Source organism: Trifolium pratense, linkage group LG1, assembly GCF_020283565.1.
Source record: "Trifolium pratense cultivar HEN17-A07 linkage group LG1, ARS_RC_1.1, whole genome shotgun sequence".
Lineage (NCBI taxonomy): Eukaryota > Viridiplantae > Streptophyta > Magnoliopsida > Fabales > Fabaceae > Trifolium > Trifolium pratense.
This window is the reverse complement of record NC_060059.1, coordinates 23,988,201-24,008,204: the sequence shown is the minus strand read 5'-3', so window position 1 is coordinate 24,008,204 and position 20,004 is coordinate 23,988,201. Positions and strand designations below refer to the sequence as shown.

The following is a 20,004-nucleotide window of genomic DNA, read 5'->3' as shown; positions in this document are numbered from 1 at the left end:
GATTGTCTGCTAATCTGATCAGCATCAGTCAGTTATGTGATCAAGGTATGAAAGTAAATTTCTCTAAATCTGAGTGTTTGGTTACTAATGATAAAGATGAAGTATTGATGAGAGGTGTAAGGTCCCAAGATAACTGTTACTTGTGGGTTCCTATAAAAACAACTTATTCTTCTACTTGTTTAAAAACAAATGTTATGATGGAGTCAATAAATGTGATGATAGATGACTCAGCAATTGATAAGGTGACAGATGTAGAGACTATTACGGCAACATCTGACCAGCAGCTAGATGTATCTATCTCTGAAGTATTTAATTATGAACTAGATAATGTCCCAACAAACAAATGTCCACCAATCAGAGTTCAGAAGAACCACTCAAAGGAAATCTTTATTAGAAATCCTGACCAAAGAGTTACCATAAGAAGATCTACACATGTAATTTCCAATTCTTGTTTTGTGTCAAAACTTAAACCCAAGAATATGAAAGAAGAAGCTCAATCTGCAAAATTAAGGGGCAAATTGGGAGTTTGCCTATTTGAAGATCAATAGCAGTTACTGCATGGGGAGCGTGCAACAATTATTTTCTCCCCCCTCTCACATATGGTGCACGCTAATAAAGGGAAATGTGATATGAACTCTTCTGCATATGTTAATGTTAAAGTCATGATTAACTATGTGATTGATTCGCTCAAGGAAACTGTTCTTGAGACTGATGTTGTGCAAGATGTTGACACATCTTTGGCCCGAGAGAATAAACAGGATGAAACTGTTCTTGAGACCGGTGTGGTGCCAAATGTGGATACACCTATGGGACTTGAGACTGGTGTTATGCCCAATGTTGCTACATTTGGGGCACCTGATACTGTGGTGGGTAAGAATTTTCCGGATACCCCTGGAATGACTATTGGTAACTCTGGTGCTAATATTGTGGGACACTCTGAATCTGATGAGAGTATAAAAATTGCTTCTGCTGAAAAGGATGAAAATAAAGGTCCTGAAGTGGTTGTTGTGGATGACTTAGTGGCTGGTGACAGGTCACTAAAAAATGCACCTAGTACTGGTGTTGCAGGAAGAACAAGAAGCAGAGCTGGTAAGAGTGAGGTAATTGCTAGTACACCTGTCCATAAGTCTAAACCAGACAAGTCTGCTAAAATGACTGGAAAGAAGGTTGTGACTGGACCCCCTAGAACCAAGAGCAAAGTGATTCCAACTTCTGAGGTGAAAAAGAAGAATTTAAAAAGAAAAGAAGCCCCTTCTAGTGAATCAGATTTTGAAAGGGAGACAAGTGTAGCTACATCTGGTGGCACATCTAGAAGAAGTGTGAAAGGAAGGAAGGTACATGTGACTGTTCCTTATGCTCCTCTGGATAATATCTATTTTCATCTGGAAAATGGGTCAGCAAGGTGGAAGTATGTGTACCACAGAAGATTGGCTCTTGAAAGGAATCTTAAGGAAAATGTTTTTAAGTGCAAAAATGTTGCTGATGTTATTAAACATGCAGGTTCGATGAAAACAGTGTCTGATCTAGGCAACTGTTATGACAGGCTGGTTTTTGTGAGAGGCAGGTGTGTTCATTTCTCTCCCTCTATAATCAACAAATACTTGGGAAGGAGTGATGAGGAAGTAGCTGAGCTGGAAGTCACAGATAATGAAATCTGTAGAACAATCACTGGGAATAGGCTGAAGCAATGGCCTAGTCAAATTAAACTTTCTGCATCTCAACTATCTCCTTTATATGCAATTCTGAATAAGATTGTTGTTGTTAATTGGGTTCCTACCACTCATTCCAGTAATGTAGCCAAAGAATTGGGTAGGTTCATCTATGCTGTTGGAACAAAGGCCAGGTTTGATTATGGTGCTTACTTTTTTGATGCTACCTTGGAACATGCTGTTTCTTTTGCTCTGCAACTGCCCATAGCATTTCCAACCCTGTTGTGTGGTATTATACTTGACCAACATCCAAATATTCTTGTGGATGCTGATGGTGCCTGTAGAAGATCAAGTGAGCTGACTGTTAGTAAAAAGTTACTGTCTGGGACACATGTAGATGCTGGTGTAGGTACATCTGCTCAGCAAATGGCTGGCACTCTCACTAAGAAGCAGATGATAGCTGAATTGACTGAGACTAGCAGATCCCTTGAAGAAAGGAAACACCAGATTGATCTTGTCATAGCTGCTCTCAAGGCTGAGGAAGAGGCTGATCAGGCTGAGGATGAGCAAGATGGACATGAGGAGGACGAGGATAGTGGCACTGATGGTGAAACTGAGAAGATGGAGGAGGACTCTGATGAAAGTTCTTCTGCCTGATGTTTTCTTATTCTCTGATGTACTTTTGGTTTTTCTTTTGTTACTTTTGTGGGCTATGCCCTGGATATTCTAGCACTTGTGTGTGCCTAATTGTCTGTGATATGCGCACTCTGAGATTTCTGTTTTTGTCTGCTACTCTGTGGTTGCTATGAATGCATGATGTTTGTCAAAATTTGTGGCTAAAAAGGGGGAGTAGTGATCTGTGTGTTGTGTTTTCTGTGCATGATGTGTGGACAAGTGTACTGACATCTAGGAGTAAGTGCATGCGTGTACTCAGGGGGAGTAAGAAGTTTAAGGGGAGCAGTTGTGGTGCATGCTAGTAGTAGTAGTAGTGGTAGCTTATGTCTGTGATGATCTACTATGTTACTATGCATGTGTTGAGGGGGAGTCGAAAATTCTTTCTCTGTCTGTTTTTAGTATGCATGAATTCAGGGGGAGTGTGAATGATTGTATCTCTTGATTGCCTGAATATGTATGATGACAAGTGCCATGCCAAGTGTGATGGCATCTGGACTATGAGTACCTGAATATGTATGATGACAACTGCCATACCAAGTGTAATGGCATCTGGACTATGAGAATCCACTATTCACTGTGACTGAGAATTTATTTTTCTCAGATAAATTTGGGAATTTATTTTTCCCTGATGATCTTATGTTGAATGGATGTGCTCTAACTAATAGGAGTTTATTTCTCCTATCTTTGAATCCACTATGGGAGTTTATTTCTTCCTTGTGTTGTTCCATGAGGCTAGTTGTGTTCATTTCTGCTGTTGCATGCCTTTGATGCTACTTACGTATCTTGGAAGTAGTCTTACTATGTGTTACTTTCTTTCCTAGTTGTGTGATCATGTTGACTCGAAGGAAAGGTGATACTATATCTCTCTATATATTGGTCTAATAGTGTTTTAGCCAAAATTTGCCAAAGGGGGAGATTGTTGGGTTTTTGTATGTTGGCTACATTTTGCAAAAACATCTGTCAGCCAAGTGTTGAGACATATGTGCATACATCAGGTGCTGAGACAGATGTAGGTACACATTGGAACAACACCTGTGTAGTCTGACTGCGCGCCAGCTTGCATTATTATTTTATATCCAATCTTTTGAAGATTTGCTTGGAGAATTATTTCGTGGTTACTTATACAACAAGGCGCACGTGGTCTATTTGTTTCTGAAGGCAGCCGAACCCTAGTTCTATTTTTAAAAGGAATATAATTTTAGAAAATATATTATTTGATTCAAAAATATGTTTGCTGCTGCCACAAGGTTTTGAAGACCTAATTCTGACTTGGAGCCCAAGATGTTTCACACCTATAAATACGAAGACAAGTGTGTGGTTTTGCGCATCAAAAACTGTGTTATTATAAAGTGTGTGTTCTTAGGGTTTTAGAGTTTTTATTGTGAGCCTTTCTTGTGTCTCATTGATGCAAGCTTAGGACCTGAGTTTATTGAGTTGTAGTTGTGAACTTCTCCTAAGCTTTGAAGTACGGAGTTAGTTCTTAAGTTGTGTTCGATTTGCTCGTAAGCTTTTAAGCAAGAGTAAATCCTAGTTTCATAGGAGGGTGTCTCCACCATTGGTTTGTTAGAGTTGTTATTAAAATCCTTACTAGTTGTAAGGTTGAGGGAATTAAGACGGGGTCTCATATCTAGGAGTTCCTATGTAGAATTAGCACAGGTAGTGATTAGGCGAGAAGTCGTAAACGGGGCGTTTGCTGAGGGCTTTGAACTAATACTATTATAGTGGATTCATTCCTGGATTGGTATCCCTCAGAGTAGGTGACGTTGCACCGAACTGGGTTAACAACTCTCTTGTGTTATTTATTTTACTGTCTTTGTTATTTGTGTTCTGTGTGCAGACAAGTGTAGACACACTTTGCTCAACACCTGTCTATTGCGTGACAGACGAGTGTTGATACACTTTGCTCAACACCTGTTTACTGTGTGCCAGGAATTTCACATGTGTAATTGAAGAGATATGGCCGCGTATAAAAGTTGACCAACAACTTTGTATATCGTAAAATTATACTCTCTTCGTCTCAAAATATAAGGAAAAATTGGTCAAAGAAAGTTGATGTATTTGGTTAAAAATTTGGACTAAATACATCAACTTTTTCTCATCTTATATTTTGGGACAGAGGGAGTAAGCAATATTATAAGAATGATTCTTGCTGACATGTGAGCTAAGGCACATGTTAATGAATTCAAAAGTGAAAAATTTGCATTGAAAATAGTAGTATTTTGACTTTTACAAAATTGAATGCACGGATTTTTAGGCGAATATTTCTATATTTAGTTTCTTAGCATGTGCCTTAAGGACACATGTTAGCTTTCTCCTATAAAAATTGCAACAAAATAAACAATAAAAAGTTGATATTCAAAATATTATTAATGTACAAAAAAATAATAGTAATGAAAAGAATATTATTTATGCATGTAATCAAATATTGCCTTTTATTCTAGTCTTTTACACCTATAAGTAGTCTATCTATTGTTAGTTTCTATTCATCAAAACTAAAACAAACATAAATTCTTTTTTGCATCAACTTTATTTACAATTTATAATGGCTCCAACATATGATTTTGTTGTTTTGATAAATGCTTCAAAAGAGAGGTGGAACTTGATGGTTTGGGTTGTGAGACTATGGTATGTTAAATATCTTGCTTCCAAGAAATTACCATTTTCAATGGAAATGGTAACGAGGGACAAGAATGTAAGTGTTTTTTCAAGCAAACTCCTTTTTTTTTTTATTGTTTGATTATATTAATCAACTATAATATTCAGTATTTCTTATTATGTGATGGTTTTTCGCAAGTGCACGAAATAATCGTCAAGTAGTACAATCGAATATCGTCCACGAGGATTGTCTTAAACCACAACGCAATCGAGTTTACTTAGTGTAAAAACAAGAAACATAATTGGGGGAAAATGATCATAGAATTTCAATCACACACTTAGCAATCGTAGAAATTGGAGGTAATTCGAAGGTTAAAGAATCGATTGGACCTTTTCGGATCATCCATTCACACACTCAATTGGTAAACATGTTCAATCATCTATGAATTAAGTAATTTGTTTCAAGAATTGGATTAACAAAGTGATTATGCTCAATTTCTTGATGCATAATCCTCTCACTATATCACTAATCTCTAATCTCTTAGGTGAATTGGTGATTTAGTGAGGTTTTAAGAACTCTTAATCCTAAATTCACAATCGATGGTTCAATATCTCTAAAGTCACCACTAATTGCTCAATTGTTCTTAGATCCATGACTAATTTCCATTCTCATGATACAATTAATCATTCAATTCATCATAACATTGGTCAAATACTATGAAGCTTTAAACATCAAGAACAATCAATGAAACTCAATACAAATTCATATAGAAAGAAACAAATATTCACATTGTTCAATTGAGGTGGAATGGACTCCCCTCAAGCTCCAATCATGGAGTTTAGTTACACATCATTGATCTAGAAACTGCCATGAAAAATGAAGATGCAAGCATGGTGGATAGAACTTCAAGCTTCAATGGAATCTTGGAGTAAATCCTTGGATCTGAGCTTTAATTCTTCAAAAGTACACCAAATTTCGTAACCTTTTTCCCAGCTGATCAGGTTCCTATTTAAAGTTTTCATCCTGTCTGATCCACTGCGCCGCGCGCGGGATCTGCTGCGCCGGACGCAGCCAACAGCCACAAAACTGCTTTCTATTTCCTTGAATTGCGCCGGACGCAGCACCTCCTGCGCCGGACGCCATACTTGCTGCGCCGGACGCAGCCTTCCTGCGCCGGACGCAGAGAGCAGCAAGAAACCATCTGCTAAAGTAGCATAATTGCGCTGGACGCAGCTATAGCTGCGCCGCGCGCAGGTCCACAACCAAGCATATACTACTTTTCTTGTTCAGCACTCCATCCTTCATGGCATGCGATTTTCCATGATTTAGACCAAAATCTTACATAATTTCCTAGTTTTTGCCTTGAATTAGCTTGGATTGACTTGTAATGACTAAGCGTCATCACAACCCCAAACTTGAATCGTTGCTTGTCCTCAAGGAACTATGTTTAACCTATGCACAAACACAAACATTTGACAGCATCCTTGCAATACTTAAGTCACAATTGACTAAGAACATACCTGGACAGTTCAATGATCCACCGGCAATGCAACTTTTCTTTACCTCAAGTTCAATCAAGGCAATTACTAGACTTTTTCACAATCTTGTACCAACTCAATAATCACTTCACACGCTCACCTTCTCTCAACTGTTTAAGGGTATTCACTCTTATCAACACTCTCACAACCCTTTCAACCATAAGCTTGTAAGAATTCTAATAATCGATCAACGAGCAACGACTTTGCACCTTTTGAGGACTTTCGGGTTGTAACGGGGCTAGGTTATTGAAGGGTGGATGGTTTTGGGAAAGTAGGTAGAAAAACTTGAAGCTTGTAACATCACCTATGTCAAACAAAGTGGATAGCTCCCCCCCCCCCCCCCCCCCCCCAAAATTCATCATTTTCAAAATATCATTTTCCTCATGCAAATGACTTCACAAGGCGTGAAGTCAATCCATGCTCAATGTTCTTTGTCTCTTTTTGTTTTCACAAATAAGTCCCTCAACACATAGTTTCTTTATCATGGTCTAATGCCGTTTGCATTCTCTTTATTCATTAGCTTTTTTTTTTTTTTACCATTTCATTTCTTTCATGAGGGACTTCTCAAAAATCTCTTTTTTTTTTCTTTAGTTCTCTAGTACCCCACCCCAAACTTCATAGGTTGCAAATCCCAAGAGCAACCCCAAACTTAATGATGAGCATTGTGCACTAATCACAAGTTAGGTGATAGCTTCAAGAAAATCATCTTTTTTTCTTTGTTTTGTAAAAATTTTGTGGGTTTTCAAAAATAAGTAGCATCACCATACATTTCTTTTCATAAGGCTCAAAGGGGCTAGCAACGGTTAATAATATTCAAGGGTAGGCTACAAGGCTCAAGTTAACAAACAACTTGCCTCGGTGCATAAGTCATAGCTCTCAACCAACTAAAAGAATGCAAACAAGTTCTAGAGAAGAGAAGTGAAGTGGAACTCACATAGTCAAGAATCACGGTGTTTGGCTCAATTCCTCATGGCTTAATGGCCGGATTATTGAGCAGCACAAGATCGTGAAAGGTCCGTAGCTTTCCTATCAATTCCTTTAAGTGCAAAAATATGTTGCACTACAAGTATTGTAACACCTCAATTTTTAAAACCGAAAAAGGGGTATTATTTTTTTTTCTTTAAAACAACACGCTAAATAAAAAGGAGCATGCGTGAATGCTCTTAGGTAGCTCAATCATTATATCACACAAACAGATATAATATACAATACTGAATATTGTATTACAGGGCTTCCGAAAAGCAAGTGTGTACCTAAATAATTTTACAAAACAAGATTACATGTCTGAGTATAAAATACAGTCATCCGAATGAATTAGACCTTAAGCCTAACAAAAGCTACAATCTAATCTTCCGCATACTCCACGAAGTCCTCGCCGTCCTCACGACCCACAATCTCAGACGGGAAACCATCGTCTGGGGGATAACCCGTTCATGTATTCAAAATTAAGGGTCACCACAAAATATAGGTATATATATATATATAACCGGTGCGAGAGAGTATACAATTACCAAATACCACAAATACCAACTGAGAAAGCTCTTTAAAACACATAGCCTAATGCAACCTCTAATGAATGAGTGTATGACAACCGTCACTGTTTCATAACCCTCTAACCCCAAACAAGACGACAAATACCAAACCCCAGGCGAAGCCACTCAGAACAACTGCGGTACAACCACTACAGGTCGAATACCGACTAGAACAACTGCGGTACAACCACTACAGGTCGAATACCGAATAGAACAACTGCGATACAACCACTACAGGTCGAATACCGACTGAAACAACTATGAACGCATGAGCATGCGATACTCCTATCCATACTAATGCAACAACTTACATGATATGTAATTTCCACAACAATATATATTCAGTGAAAAGATAGAAATAAAGTGATGCCCTTACCTCGTGCAAGCTTCCGACAACCAACTTACACTATGCAAACAACATCCGTCGCTCTCGCCCTTAAACAAAACGATACTCGCACAATTCTACAATTCGCGCGCCCTAAAAATAGTGAGCGAACAATCAATAAAATATTCCTCACATAACCTATCGAAACGAAACCTATCCTGAATACTCTAGAGGGGTTTAGGGGACTTTCCAACATTCTCGGATAGTGATTTCGAGACTTCCCTAATTGATCAAAAATTCACACCAATTCTTTTTTCAAAACAAAACATAACTTATACCTCAAACTATAAGTTTCCAAAATCCTTTTAAACAAACAAGTCCGAACCAAAACCTTTCTCGTCCGACTTATAACAAAATACTTTTCGTGCGTATGTAACTAAAACGTTTTCACAATAGTTCACAATTGTTTAACTCTTTTAAACACAATTTTCGACAAAACAATTTTCAAACTAAAATTGTCATAACTCATTCAATTCTCATCCAATCGAGACGAGCCATATGCCAAACTCTTCGTCTCGAAAAGACGGATCAAATGGTTAAGTTTCTAGGATACGAAAACAATTTTAACGGGACGAAAATACCCCTGTCCAGTTCGGCCAGAATAAGGAAACAAGGCTAGCTTCCACAATTTTTCATTTTAAACACCATGGCCTTGATCACTTAGTTCCCAAAATCATTTATTTGCACAAACAAACACTTTTCAAAACACAAACCAAAATTCTCAAAGGTTTTTCTTATGAACACCAAGAACAAATTTCTTGTTTTTCAAAACAAAACTATTTTCCAAACATCCATTTCTATAAAAGCTTCAAAACAATACATTAAACACAAAAACTAAAACCATTTTCCATGTTCTTGATCAATTAGAAATTTTCATCAAAACCCTAAACTATGAAAATCTTAACAACTCATGGAACACAAAATAACTAAGCCTAAACATGCTAGTTAACCTCCCATGAACAACTTCTAAGGAACAAAAACCATTTATGAACATAACCTTCTGATGAACATAAATTATTATCCAACAAACTCTTATGAATTAAAGCAAACTAAGAGGAAGGAAAGGAACTAGTTACCTTAGAGAATATGATCCTTGCAATCATATGTTTCCAACAAGCCTAAAATGGAATGATTTGGACAAGAAATGAAAGTTTGGTGAAGGTTAGGAATGATGATGATGATGGCCGGCCACAAGGAAGGAAGAGAGGAAAGAATTATGATTTTTGTGTTAAGTCTAAAAGCATGCCAAAGTCTTCTATTTAAAGAAATCATAAACAACTAACTATGGTTCAAAGGTTCTACTCTAGTTCAAGCCACTTGCTTAAGTTCTCATGACTTTTTTCTTACAAACTTATCCAACAAGAAATTGTGGGAATATCTTCTCCCACTTGACCACTCACCAAACCGCCCTATTCTTTGTCACTTGGCTCAGTGGGCCTCAAGCCCACTTGCACGATTCGCTCGCGAAACGCTCCTAACTTACGCTCGCGCTAATTAATTATTCGCCGCTTAATAATTTAATTATAAATTACGCCCTCGCGAAATAAAATAATTAAATAACGAATAATAAATTTTGGGGCGTTACAAGTATCACAAATCTCCATCCAAGCATATAAGAGACAATTGATAAAGTAAGTCAAGCAAAGATAATGTCAAACATTTGGGCTAGTCCACAAGCTAAATAAAATTCCATAGTACAAGCACGCAAGTCAAATTATAGGTAAAGTCATCCAAGCAATTCAAAACAAATTATTACAAACTAAAAGCATAAGAACTAACAACTAAGCAGTCAAGTAAGAGTAGTAGGAGAAGAGAGATAGAGAGCTGTAGCGATCGAATCATCAAGCTCAAGAATCCGCCGGAGGGTCGGTGCTCATGTAGTCGGTGAAGGATGTGGTTGTGTTGGGATCAAATCCATCCATACCAAAGAATTTACGTTCCGAGAATAGCTCCCTTTCCATTTCTGCTGCAGCCGCCTGCTCAGCCATATACCTCGCGTCACGGGCTTGAATCTCCTCCCTCCATCGACTGGTGTGGATGATCTGCTGAGCATCTAACACATTCCTCTCGTCCATCAAATGAGCGTCCCACGCCTCTTGAGTGGGATAGAGAGAAGCAAATGCCGACGGTGGAAATGACTCCCGGTAATCCATAGCCTCCGTGTAGAGCAACGATTGCGTGTCATAGTACATGTTTGGCAACCCCGCTCGCCGAGAGAGCTCAATATTGTGAAGGAGGGAGGCCAGCTCATTAATGGAGTTAGTGTAACGCGGCATGGCTGAAGCCTATGGTTCCTCCGGCACTTGTTGTTGATCCGGATGAACCCCTCTCTCGAATTGATCCATCTCCTCTTCTTCTTCATCAGCTTCTTCCCTTTCCACTAGAAGCACCTGCCCTAGGTCCTTGTGGTGCACCAAAACCTTGAAAAACCTTTAACGACAAAGCCTTCACCGGCAGCTGTCCCTCGTCCTGATACTTCGTTTCGGGCACATGGCGCGCACGGCAGAGGGCGGTAATCAAATTGCAATGCCCCAAAGTAAAAGTATTGGCAGCATTAGTGGCAATGCTCCGAATACTATAACACAACCAATACCCCAAATTCAGCGGCCTTCCTTCCATAATCACTTTCACAGCAGCTGCATTCTCAATTTGATATTTCGATGAGTTAGAGATCGAAACAATATTTCTCACAAAGAATTCAGCCCACGCACGAGCCACCGGCTTGAAATTTCTCAATTGTATCTTTGTAGGAAGAGTGGTGGGTGCACCCTTATACCATGGGGTACCGGGTAGAGCAACAAAGTCTCGGACTACTCTCCTCCCCGGTTCATCCGCCACTTTCACTGCCTTCTTCTCTATCTTAAAAGCACCCTCAGGTACTCCTGCGACTCCTAAAAATGAGTTGAGAGCCTCAGGAGAGTAATCCACTTCATTTCCACGCACATATACCACAAAATTGCTTCCAGCCCCAAGTGATTTACTTGCATTAGCGTAAAACTCTCTAACCAAAGTAGCATTCCCACTATCCTTTTTCTTTTGACATATATGATTCAATTTCTCCCACTTTCTAGCAATAAGATGCTCATGAATTTCAGGGACCCCATTCAACAGATCATAATCAAATGCCTTCTCCCGATTAAAACCAAATTCGCGAATCTTTACATACCTTGCCATTCGTTCTTCACAGAAAAACTTGTCGCTGAATGGTTGCAACAACGAAGGCCGAGGAGTGTCAGAACTACCGATGTTGAATACCGGAGCAGGTGGTGGTGCATGTGAAGAGCCTCCATGACCCGATTGGGAGCCAACACCCTTAGAGAGTTTTTTCTTCTTTGGGGGTTGTTGTGGTGGATCAGTGTTGTCTGATTTCTTCCCCTTCCCAAGGAGTCTAGTAATTCTTGAAGACATGTTGGATTTTGAGTAGGGGTTTGGTGAAAAATGGGTCAAGGAATTTGTTGGGAAACAGAGGACTTGATAGAAATTGAAGTTGGGAAGATGAACTTTGAGTTGGGGTTGAGAGGATTGAAGGTTTTGGGGAGAGATTGGTGAAGAGAAAGAGGGAATGAGAGGTTTGATAATGGAGGTTAATGAAATTGAAAGTTAAATTTCCGGTAGAGAAGGGGAAAGGGTGAGAAGGAAGGAGTGAATTGGGAATAGAGAAGGAAGGTTCAGTTTTCAAAACTGAATTTACGTCTTCCCACATTCCTGCGCCGCACGCAGACATACCTGCGCCGCGCGCAGGAACCAGATCCTTGGGAAACTTTTTCTTTTCAAATTGCGCCGCACACAGGACTCCTGCGCCGCACGCAGCCCCTTTTTTTTTGTTTTTTTTTAAGAACATACTGCGCCGCACGCAGACTCCAGAATTTCCAGCAAGATTTCTATTTCGAATTGCGCCGCGCGCAGTAGGTCCTGCGCCGCACGCAGGAACCAGAATTGCCAATCCTCTTTTTGCTCCTTCAATTGCGCCGCGCGCAGTAGTGTCTGCACCGCGCGCAGCTCACAGCTTCATCACCCTGTTTTTTTCCATTCTTGTGTATCTCCAACTCTAATCCGTTGCTTGACCTGCACCTACTTCAACACATAACAAAACACAGATTATTAGCAAAATAAAGCTTGGGTTGCCTCCCAAGAAGCGCTTGTTTAACGTCCCGAGGCTTGACGGTCCGTGACCCAAAGGTCACGCGCTTGTTTAACGTCACTAGCTTGACGAACAATGCGATCATGGGTCTTCAAGACGGGAGGCCACCTTGTGGCGAACCAACTCTCCTCCCTTATAGACTTTCAATCTCTGACCATTCACTTTGAAGCTCTTGTCTTCCTCCCTCGATTTGAACACTTCCACAGCCCCGTGTGGAAAGACCTCTTTGATAACAAACGGTCCCGACCAACGGGACATGAGTTTACCGGGAAAGAGCCGCAGCTCTGAGTTGAACAATAGCACTTGTTGTCCTTTATGAAACGATTTAGGCACAAGTTTCGCATCATGGTACCTCTTAGTCCTTGCTTTGAAAAGAACGGCATTTTCATATGCACGTTCTCTCCACTCCTCCAACTCATGAAGCTTTAGTAACCGTGCTTGTCCGGCAAGATGAGCATCCAAATTCAATTGTTTGACAGCCCAATAGGCTTTGTGCTCGAGTTCTACCGGCAAATGACACGCTTTTCCATACACAAGTTGATAAGGTGAGAAGCCTAAATGAGTTTTGAAAGCTGTCCTATAGGCCCATAAAGCATCGTCCAACTTGAGAGACCAATCCTTTCTTGAAGATGAAACAGTTTTTTCGAGAATTTGCTTGAGTTGTCGATTTGAGACCTCAACTTGCCTACTAGTTGTGGGTGATATGGGGTAGCAACTTTATGCTTCACATTGTACTTCAAAAGCAAATTCTCGAGATGTTTATTGATGAAATGCTTACCACCGTCACTTATGAGCACTCTTGGGACGCCAAACCGAGTGAAAATGTTCTTCTTTAAAAATTTCACTACGGTTGAAGCATCATTGGCTTGGCAAGCCATAGCCTCTACCCACTTCGTGACATAATCAACACACACTAGAATGTGCAAATTTGAGTGTGAAGAAGGGAAAGGTCCCATGAAATCAATTCCCCAACAGTCGAAGGGTTCTACTTCTACCATACCTTGTTGAGGCATATCATCCCGCTTGGAGATATTCCCCGTTCGTTGACATTCATTGCACGCCTTCACAAATTCTACACAATCTTGAAACAATGTGGGCCAAAAGAAACCACTTTGAAGTATCTTTGCCGCCGTTCTAGGCCCACTATGATGACCTCCACATGGTGAGTTGTGGCAATGCCACATTATGCTTCAGATTTCTTCATCGGCCACACACCGCCGAATCAAGCCATCATGACCCACTTTGAAAAGGTAGGGGTCATCCCAAAAGTAATGCCGAGAATCCGCAAAAAACTTCTTCTTTTGTTGATAAGTGTAGTCTTCTGGTACCAACCCACTTGCCTTGAAGTTTGCCATGTCACCAAACCATGGAATCTCGAATACGGCCAGAATTTGCTCATCCGGGAACTCCGCATCAATTGTCATCTCTTTGGTGGTCACCTTTGGATTATTCAACCTAGACAAATGATCCGCCACTACGTTTTCCACTCCCTTCTTGTCTTTGATTTCTAAGTCAAACTCTTGTAGGAGTAGAATCCATCTCAAAAGCTGTGGCTTTGAATCACCCTTGTTGAGCAAGTACTTAAGTGCGGAGTGGTCTGAAAAAACAATCACTTTGGAACCAATCAAATAAGACCGAAACTTTTCCAATGCGAATACAATTGCTAGTAATTCCTTCTCGGTGGTGGTATAGTTTACTTGGTTCTCATTGAGGACCTTACTAGCATAGTATATCACATGGAAAAGTTTCCCATGATGTTGGCCTAGGACCGCTCCTACGGCGTAGTCGCTCGCATCACACATCATTTCAAAGGGAAGATCTCATTGCGGTGCGACTATGACGGGAGCGGTCACCAACTTCTCTTTCAAACAATTAAAAGCATCCAAACAATCAATATCAAATTCAAAGGCCACATCCTTGACAAGTAAAGAGGATAAGGGTTTTGCTATTTTTGAAAAATCTTTAATGAACCGCCGGTAAAACCCGGCGTGTCGCAAAAAGCTCCTTACCCCTTTTACATTCAAGGGAGGGGGTAAATCTTTGATCACCTCCACTTTTGCTTGGTCCACTTCAATCCCTTTAGAAGAGATTTTGTGACCAAGGAAAATGCCTTCTTTCACCATGAAGTGGCATTTTTCCCAATTTAAAACAAGATTAGTGCTTTTACACCTTTTCAAAACAGAATTTAAATTTGCTAAGCATGAGTCAAAGGACTTACCGAACACGGAGAAGTCATCCATGAAGACTTCCATAGTATCCTCTATCATGTCGGAGAAGATAGCTAGCATGCACCTTTGAAATGTTGCCGGTGCATTACACAACACAAACGGCATCCGTCGATAAGCAAACACCCTGAATGGGCAAGTGAAGGCAGTTTTTTCTTGATCCTCCGGATCCACTGTGATTTGGTTATATCCAGAGTAGCCATCTAGAAAACAATAGAATTCTTGCCCCGCTAGTCGCTCCAACATTTGATCCATGAAAGGTAAGGGAAAATGGTCCTTCCTAGTAGCCGAGTTCAAGCGCCGGTAGTCAATACACATACGCCAACCCGTGACGGTCCTTGATGGTATTAATTCATTCTTCTCATTCCGGATCACCGTCATCCCCCCTTTCTTGGGAACCACATGCACCGGTGAAACCCATGCACTATCCGAGATAGGGTAGATCATGCCCGCTTCAAGAAGCTTAAGAACCTCCTTTTTCACAACTTCCTTCATTGTGGGGTTTAATCGCCTTTGTGGTTGGACCACGGGCTTAAATTCCTCTTCTAACTTGATTTTGTGCATACAGAATGTGGGACTTATGCCTTTCAAATCAGAAATTCTCCAACCCATGGCTTCCTTGTTAGACTGCAAAACCCTTAGAAGTTTCTCCTCTTCCACTCTTGTAAGAGGACTACTAATAATCGCCGGATAAGACGCATCATCTCCTAGAAACACATATTTCAAGTGAGATGGGAGTTGCTTGAGCTCCGGAACCATGCTTTCCACTTTGATCTCTTCTTTAGCCTTAACTTCAAAGATCTCTTCCAACTTCGGGTTCTCATCCACCCGGCAAGCATTTAAGTTTTTGAGGCATGTGTCAATCTCTCTTTCCCACTCCTCCTCAAGGTCATCGATTGAATTCACTAACACTCTTTCCAAAGGAGGGGAAGGGGTTTGTACTTTAAACACATCCTCAATAACCTCATCCACAACTTCAACACGGAAACATTCCGGATCGTCATCATGTCGCTTCATTGCTTCAAACACATTAAACATTATTTGCTCTCCATGAGTCCGAAGCATCAACTCTCCCATTTCCACATCAATGAGAGCACGACCGGTAGCTAAGAACGGTCTACCAAGTAGAAGTGGATCCACCTCACGATCCTCCTCCATATCCAAAATAACAAAGTCCGCCGGGAAGACGAATTATGCCACCCGGACTAGAACATCATGGAGAATCCCATATGGATGCACTATAGAACGATCCGCCAAGGAGAGCTGCATTTTAGTTGGTGTTGCAACGGCTTCGGGTATCTTTTTCATCATGGAGAGAGGCATGAGATTAATGCTAGCTCCAAGATCACACAAGGCTCGTGCTACGGTCAAGTTCCCAATAGAGCACGGAATAGTAAAGCTACCCGGATCCTTCTTCTTTTGAGGAAGCTTCTTTTGGATAAGTGCACTACACTCTTCGGTCATGTCGACCGTGTCATCATCCAATGGTTTGCGCTTCTTTGTGAGCAATTCTTTTAGAAACTTCGCATAGATGTGCATTTACTCCAAGGCTTCCGCCAAGGGAATGTTGACTTGTAGACTATTGAACATTTTCATGAATTTCTTGAAATGGGTATGGTTAGTCTTCACCTTCTTCTTCCTAGGGTATGGTACCCTAACATGAGGTAGACTTTCTTGTCCTTTACCCTTGTCTTTAGTCTCTTGGTTCACATCCTTCTTTGCATCCTCACCTTGCTCACACTCACTATTTTTCTCCCTCTGTTTTTCAACTACTTCTTCTTGGTCACTCTCCACTACTTCTTCAATCTCACTTTCATTTTCAACTACACCATTCCTCACCTTTTCAACTTCACCCTCACTCACATTTTTCTTCTTAAGTTTCTCACTCACCTTCGGATCCGGCACTTCACGGCTTCTCAAGTTAATTGCCTTGCAACTTTCATTCTTTGGATTATCATGAGTATTACCTCCAAATCCGCCGTTATTTTGCAAACTTGAGAATTGTCTTGACAATTGCCCCATTTGAACCTCTAGATTCTTGATTGAAGCCTCATGATTTTTGTTGGAAACCTCTTGACTCTTCTTCATTGCTTCAAAATTTCCTTGAGTCATTTGCATGAATTGAGTTAAAGTTTCCTCCATTCTTGACGGTGGTCTAGGTGGAGGGGGGTTTTGAGTTGCACCTTGCCCTTGAGTGTTTCCCCATCCATAACCAAGGTTGTTGTTAGGATAAGACTTCCGGAAATTAGCCAAGTACTTAGCCTCTTCGGAACCTTCCGGGAAACATCCTCCATTGGTGTGGCCTTGTAAGCAAAAATCACACCTAGGCTCTTGAACTTGATTAGCTTGTGCTTGTTGAGGTGAAGCATTAGTCATTAGTTTGAGCATTGCCTCCATTTGATTCGTCATTAGCTTTGATTGGGCTAACAACGCACTTTGCGCATCAAGCTCTAGAATTCCAGCTTTCTTCTTGGCACCCCGATCATTTTGAGCTCGGTACTCATTTTGGGCCATGGTTTCAATGAGCTCCCTTGCTTGAGTTTCATCACGGTTCTTCAAAGAACCACCAGCTGAGGCATCCAAAATCATGCGAGTTTGAGGTCTAAGCCCTTGAGTGAACATCTGCATTTGGCTAAGATCGTCGAATCCGTGATTTGGACACTTTTTAAGACACAACTTGAACCTTTCCCATGCATCATATAGAGTCTCATTGTCACCTTGTTCGAAGTTGCTAATTTCCGACCTCCTTTCCAAAAACTTATGAATAGGAAAGTAGCGGTCCAAGAATTTCCTTTCAAGCTCTCTCCAATTGTTGATAGTGTTGGGTGGAATCGTATCCAACCAATCCTTTGCTCGACCGGTGAGAGAGTGTTTGAAGAGACGAAGACGTTTATCCGACTCACTTACACCGGGTGGGTCGGTATAGTCACACGCTTCGTAAAAGTGGCTAAGATGTAGATTCGGGCATTGGGACTCGGAACCAGAATATTGGTCTTCTTTGAGTGCACTCAATACCGTATTCTTTATATCAAATGCTACCGGATTCACCGGTTGAAAACCAAGATTCGTGACTTCCCCGTTGTTTCTCTGCCCGTAGTCACCGAGTGTTCTCCTTGGTTGAGGTGGAGGTGGTGGATTTTGAATATTTTCTGCCATTTCTTCAATTTCCTCTTCACTAATTTCTTCTTCCCTTCCTCGTTGCTCAAGTTCAGCTACTCTTGCGGCCTCTTTAGCTAGGCGTACCCTTTTCCGGTTTGCTCTCGCGGTCTTTTCGATCTCGGGATCAAATGGCCAAGAGCTCGATGGTGTACCTAGCATACAAGAAACAACAACAAAACCAAGTAATATCCAAGCCAAACAATGACAAAAGAAAGAAAGTTATGAACTAATATTTTTGAATTTCTAAAGAACAAAATTAAAACTAAGCAAAACTCCGATTGCCTTGTTGAAATTAATCAACAATCCCCGGCAACGGCGCCAAAAACTTGATGGTTTTTCGCAAGTGCACGAAATAATCGTCAAGTAGTACAATCAAATATCGTCCACGAGGATTGTCTTAAACCACAACGCAATCGAGTTTACTTAGTGTAAAAACAAGAAACATAATTGGGGGAAAATGATCATAGAATTTCAATCACACACTTAGCAATCGTAGAAATTGGAGGTAAATCGAAGGTTAAAGAATCGATTGGACCTTTTTGGATCATCCATTCACACACTCAATTGGTAAACATGTTCAATCATCTATGAATTAAGTAATTTGTTTCAAGAATTGGATTAACAAAGTGATTATGCTCAATTTCTTAATGCATAATCCTCTCACTATATCACTAATCTCTAATCTCTTAGGTGAATTGGTGATTTAGTGAGGTTTTAAGAACTCTTAATCCTAAATTCACAATCAATGGTTCAATATCTCTAAAGTCACCACTAATTGCTCAATTGTTCTTAGATCCATGACTAATTTCCATTCTCATGATACAATTAATCATTCAATTCATCATAACATTGGCCAAATACTATGAAGCTTTAAACATCAAGAACAATCAATGAAACTCAATACAAATTCATATAGAAAGAAACAAATATTCACATTGTTCAATTGAGGTGGAATGGACTCCCCTCAAGCTCCAATCATGGAGTTTAGTTACACATCATTGATCTAGAAACTGCCATGAAAAATGAAGATGCAAGCATGGTGGATAGAACTTCAAGCTTCAATGGAATCTTGGAGTAAATCCTTGGATCTGAGCTTTAATTCTTCAAAAGTACACCAAATTTTGTAACCTTTTTCCCAGCTGATCAGGTTCCTATTTATAGTTTTCATCCTGTCAGATCCACTGCGCCGCACGCAGGATCTGCTGCGCCGGATGCAGCCAACAGCCACAAAACTGCTTTCTATTTCCTTGAATTGCGCCGGACGCAGCACCTCCTGCGCCGGACGCCATACTTGCTGCACCGGACGCAGCCTTCCTGCGACGGACGCATAGAGCAGCAAGAAACCATCTGCTAAAGTAGCATAATTGCGCCGGACGCAGCTATAGTTGCGCCGCGCGCAGGTCCACAACCAAGCATATACTACTTTTCTTGTTCAGCACTCCATCCTTCATGGCATGCGATTTTCCATGATTTAGACCAAAATCTTACATAATTTCCTAGTTTTTGCCTTGGATTAGCTTGGATTGACTTGTAATGACTAAGCGTCATCATTATGTTTATGATGTTTTTGCTTCACTGTTTTTTTGTTTTTTTTAACATATGCGCTTCTTTTTTAGATATGCATAATTGTTTTTAGGTATATGATGTAGATACAAATGTAGCTACATATGAATGCATATTTTAGATATACATGATTTTCTTTTTCTAGATACAAACGATGTCTTAGTAACGTAATCATATCTAAAACACTGAAGCAACGTAAACAAATCTTACAATTTATACATATATATAAAAAAAAGTTTGTATCTAAACCATACCTAAAAAAATCATGTATATCCAGAAAAAACCGCATGTGTTAAAAAAAAAAACAATGAAGCGAAAACATCATATACATAATAAGAAGCACCGAATATTATAGTTAATTAATGTAATTAAACAATAAAGAAAAAGAGTTTGCTTGAAAAAACACTTACATTCTTGTCCATCATTACCATTTCCATTGAAAATGGTAATTTCTTGGAAGCAATATCATTAACACACCATAGCTTTACAACTCGAACCATCAAGTTCCAACTCTCTTTTGAAGCATTTATCGAAGCAACAT

At 40.2% G+C, this 20,004-nt stretch overlaps 1 protein-coding gene and 1 long non-coding RNA gene across 3 annotated transcripts; both read right to left on the bottom strand.

The window, feature by feature from the left end:
• Positions 1-5,665: 5,665 nt before the first annotated feature.
• LOC123910262 lies at positions 5,666-9,623 on the bottom strand. 2 transcript variants are annotated; one of them, XR_006810175.1, is made up of 3 exons: positions 9,452-9,623; positions 8,367-8,468; positions 5,666-7,873 (listed from the first exon to the last, which is right to left on the bottom strand). It is a non-coding gene; the product is annotated as an uncharacterized LOC123910262 (long non-coding RNA). The 2 variants fall into 2 exon arrangements; XR_006810176.1 differs by lacking the exon at positions 8,367-8,468.
• A 6,309-nt stretch (positions 9,624-15,932) lies between these two features.
• LOC123890744 lies at positions 15,933-16,280 on the bottom strand. Its single transcript, XM_045940427.1, has one exon. The coding sequence runs from the start codon at positions 16,278-16,280 to the stop codon at positions 15,933-15,935; it is 348 nt and encodes a 115-aa protein (XP_045796383.1).
• Positions 16,281-20,004: the final 3,724 nt, after the last annotated feature.

Bases quoted from the DNA above. Each gene is read 5' to 3' on its own strand.
- LOC123890744 (XM_045940427.1), bottom strand. From the start codon at position 16,280: ATGCACATCTATGCGAAGTTTCTAAAAGAATTGCTCACAAAGAAGCGC.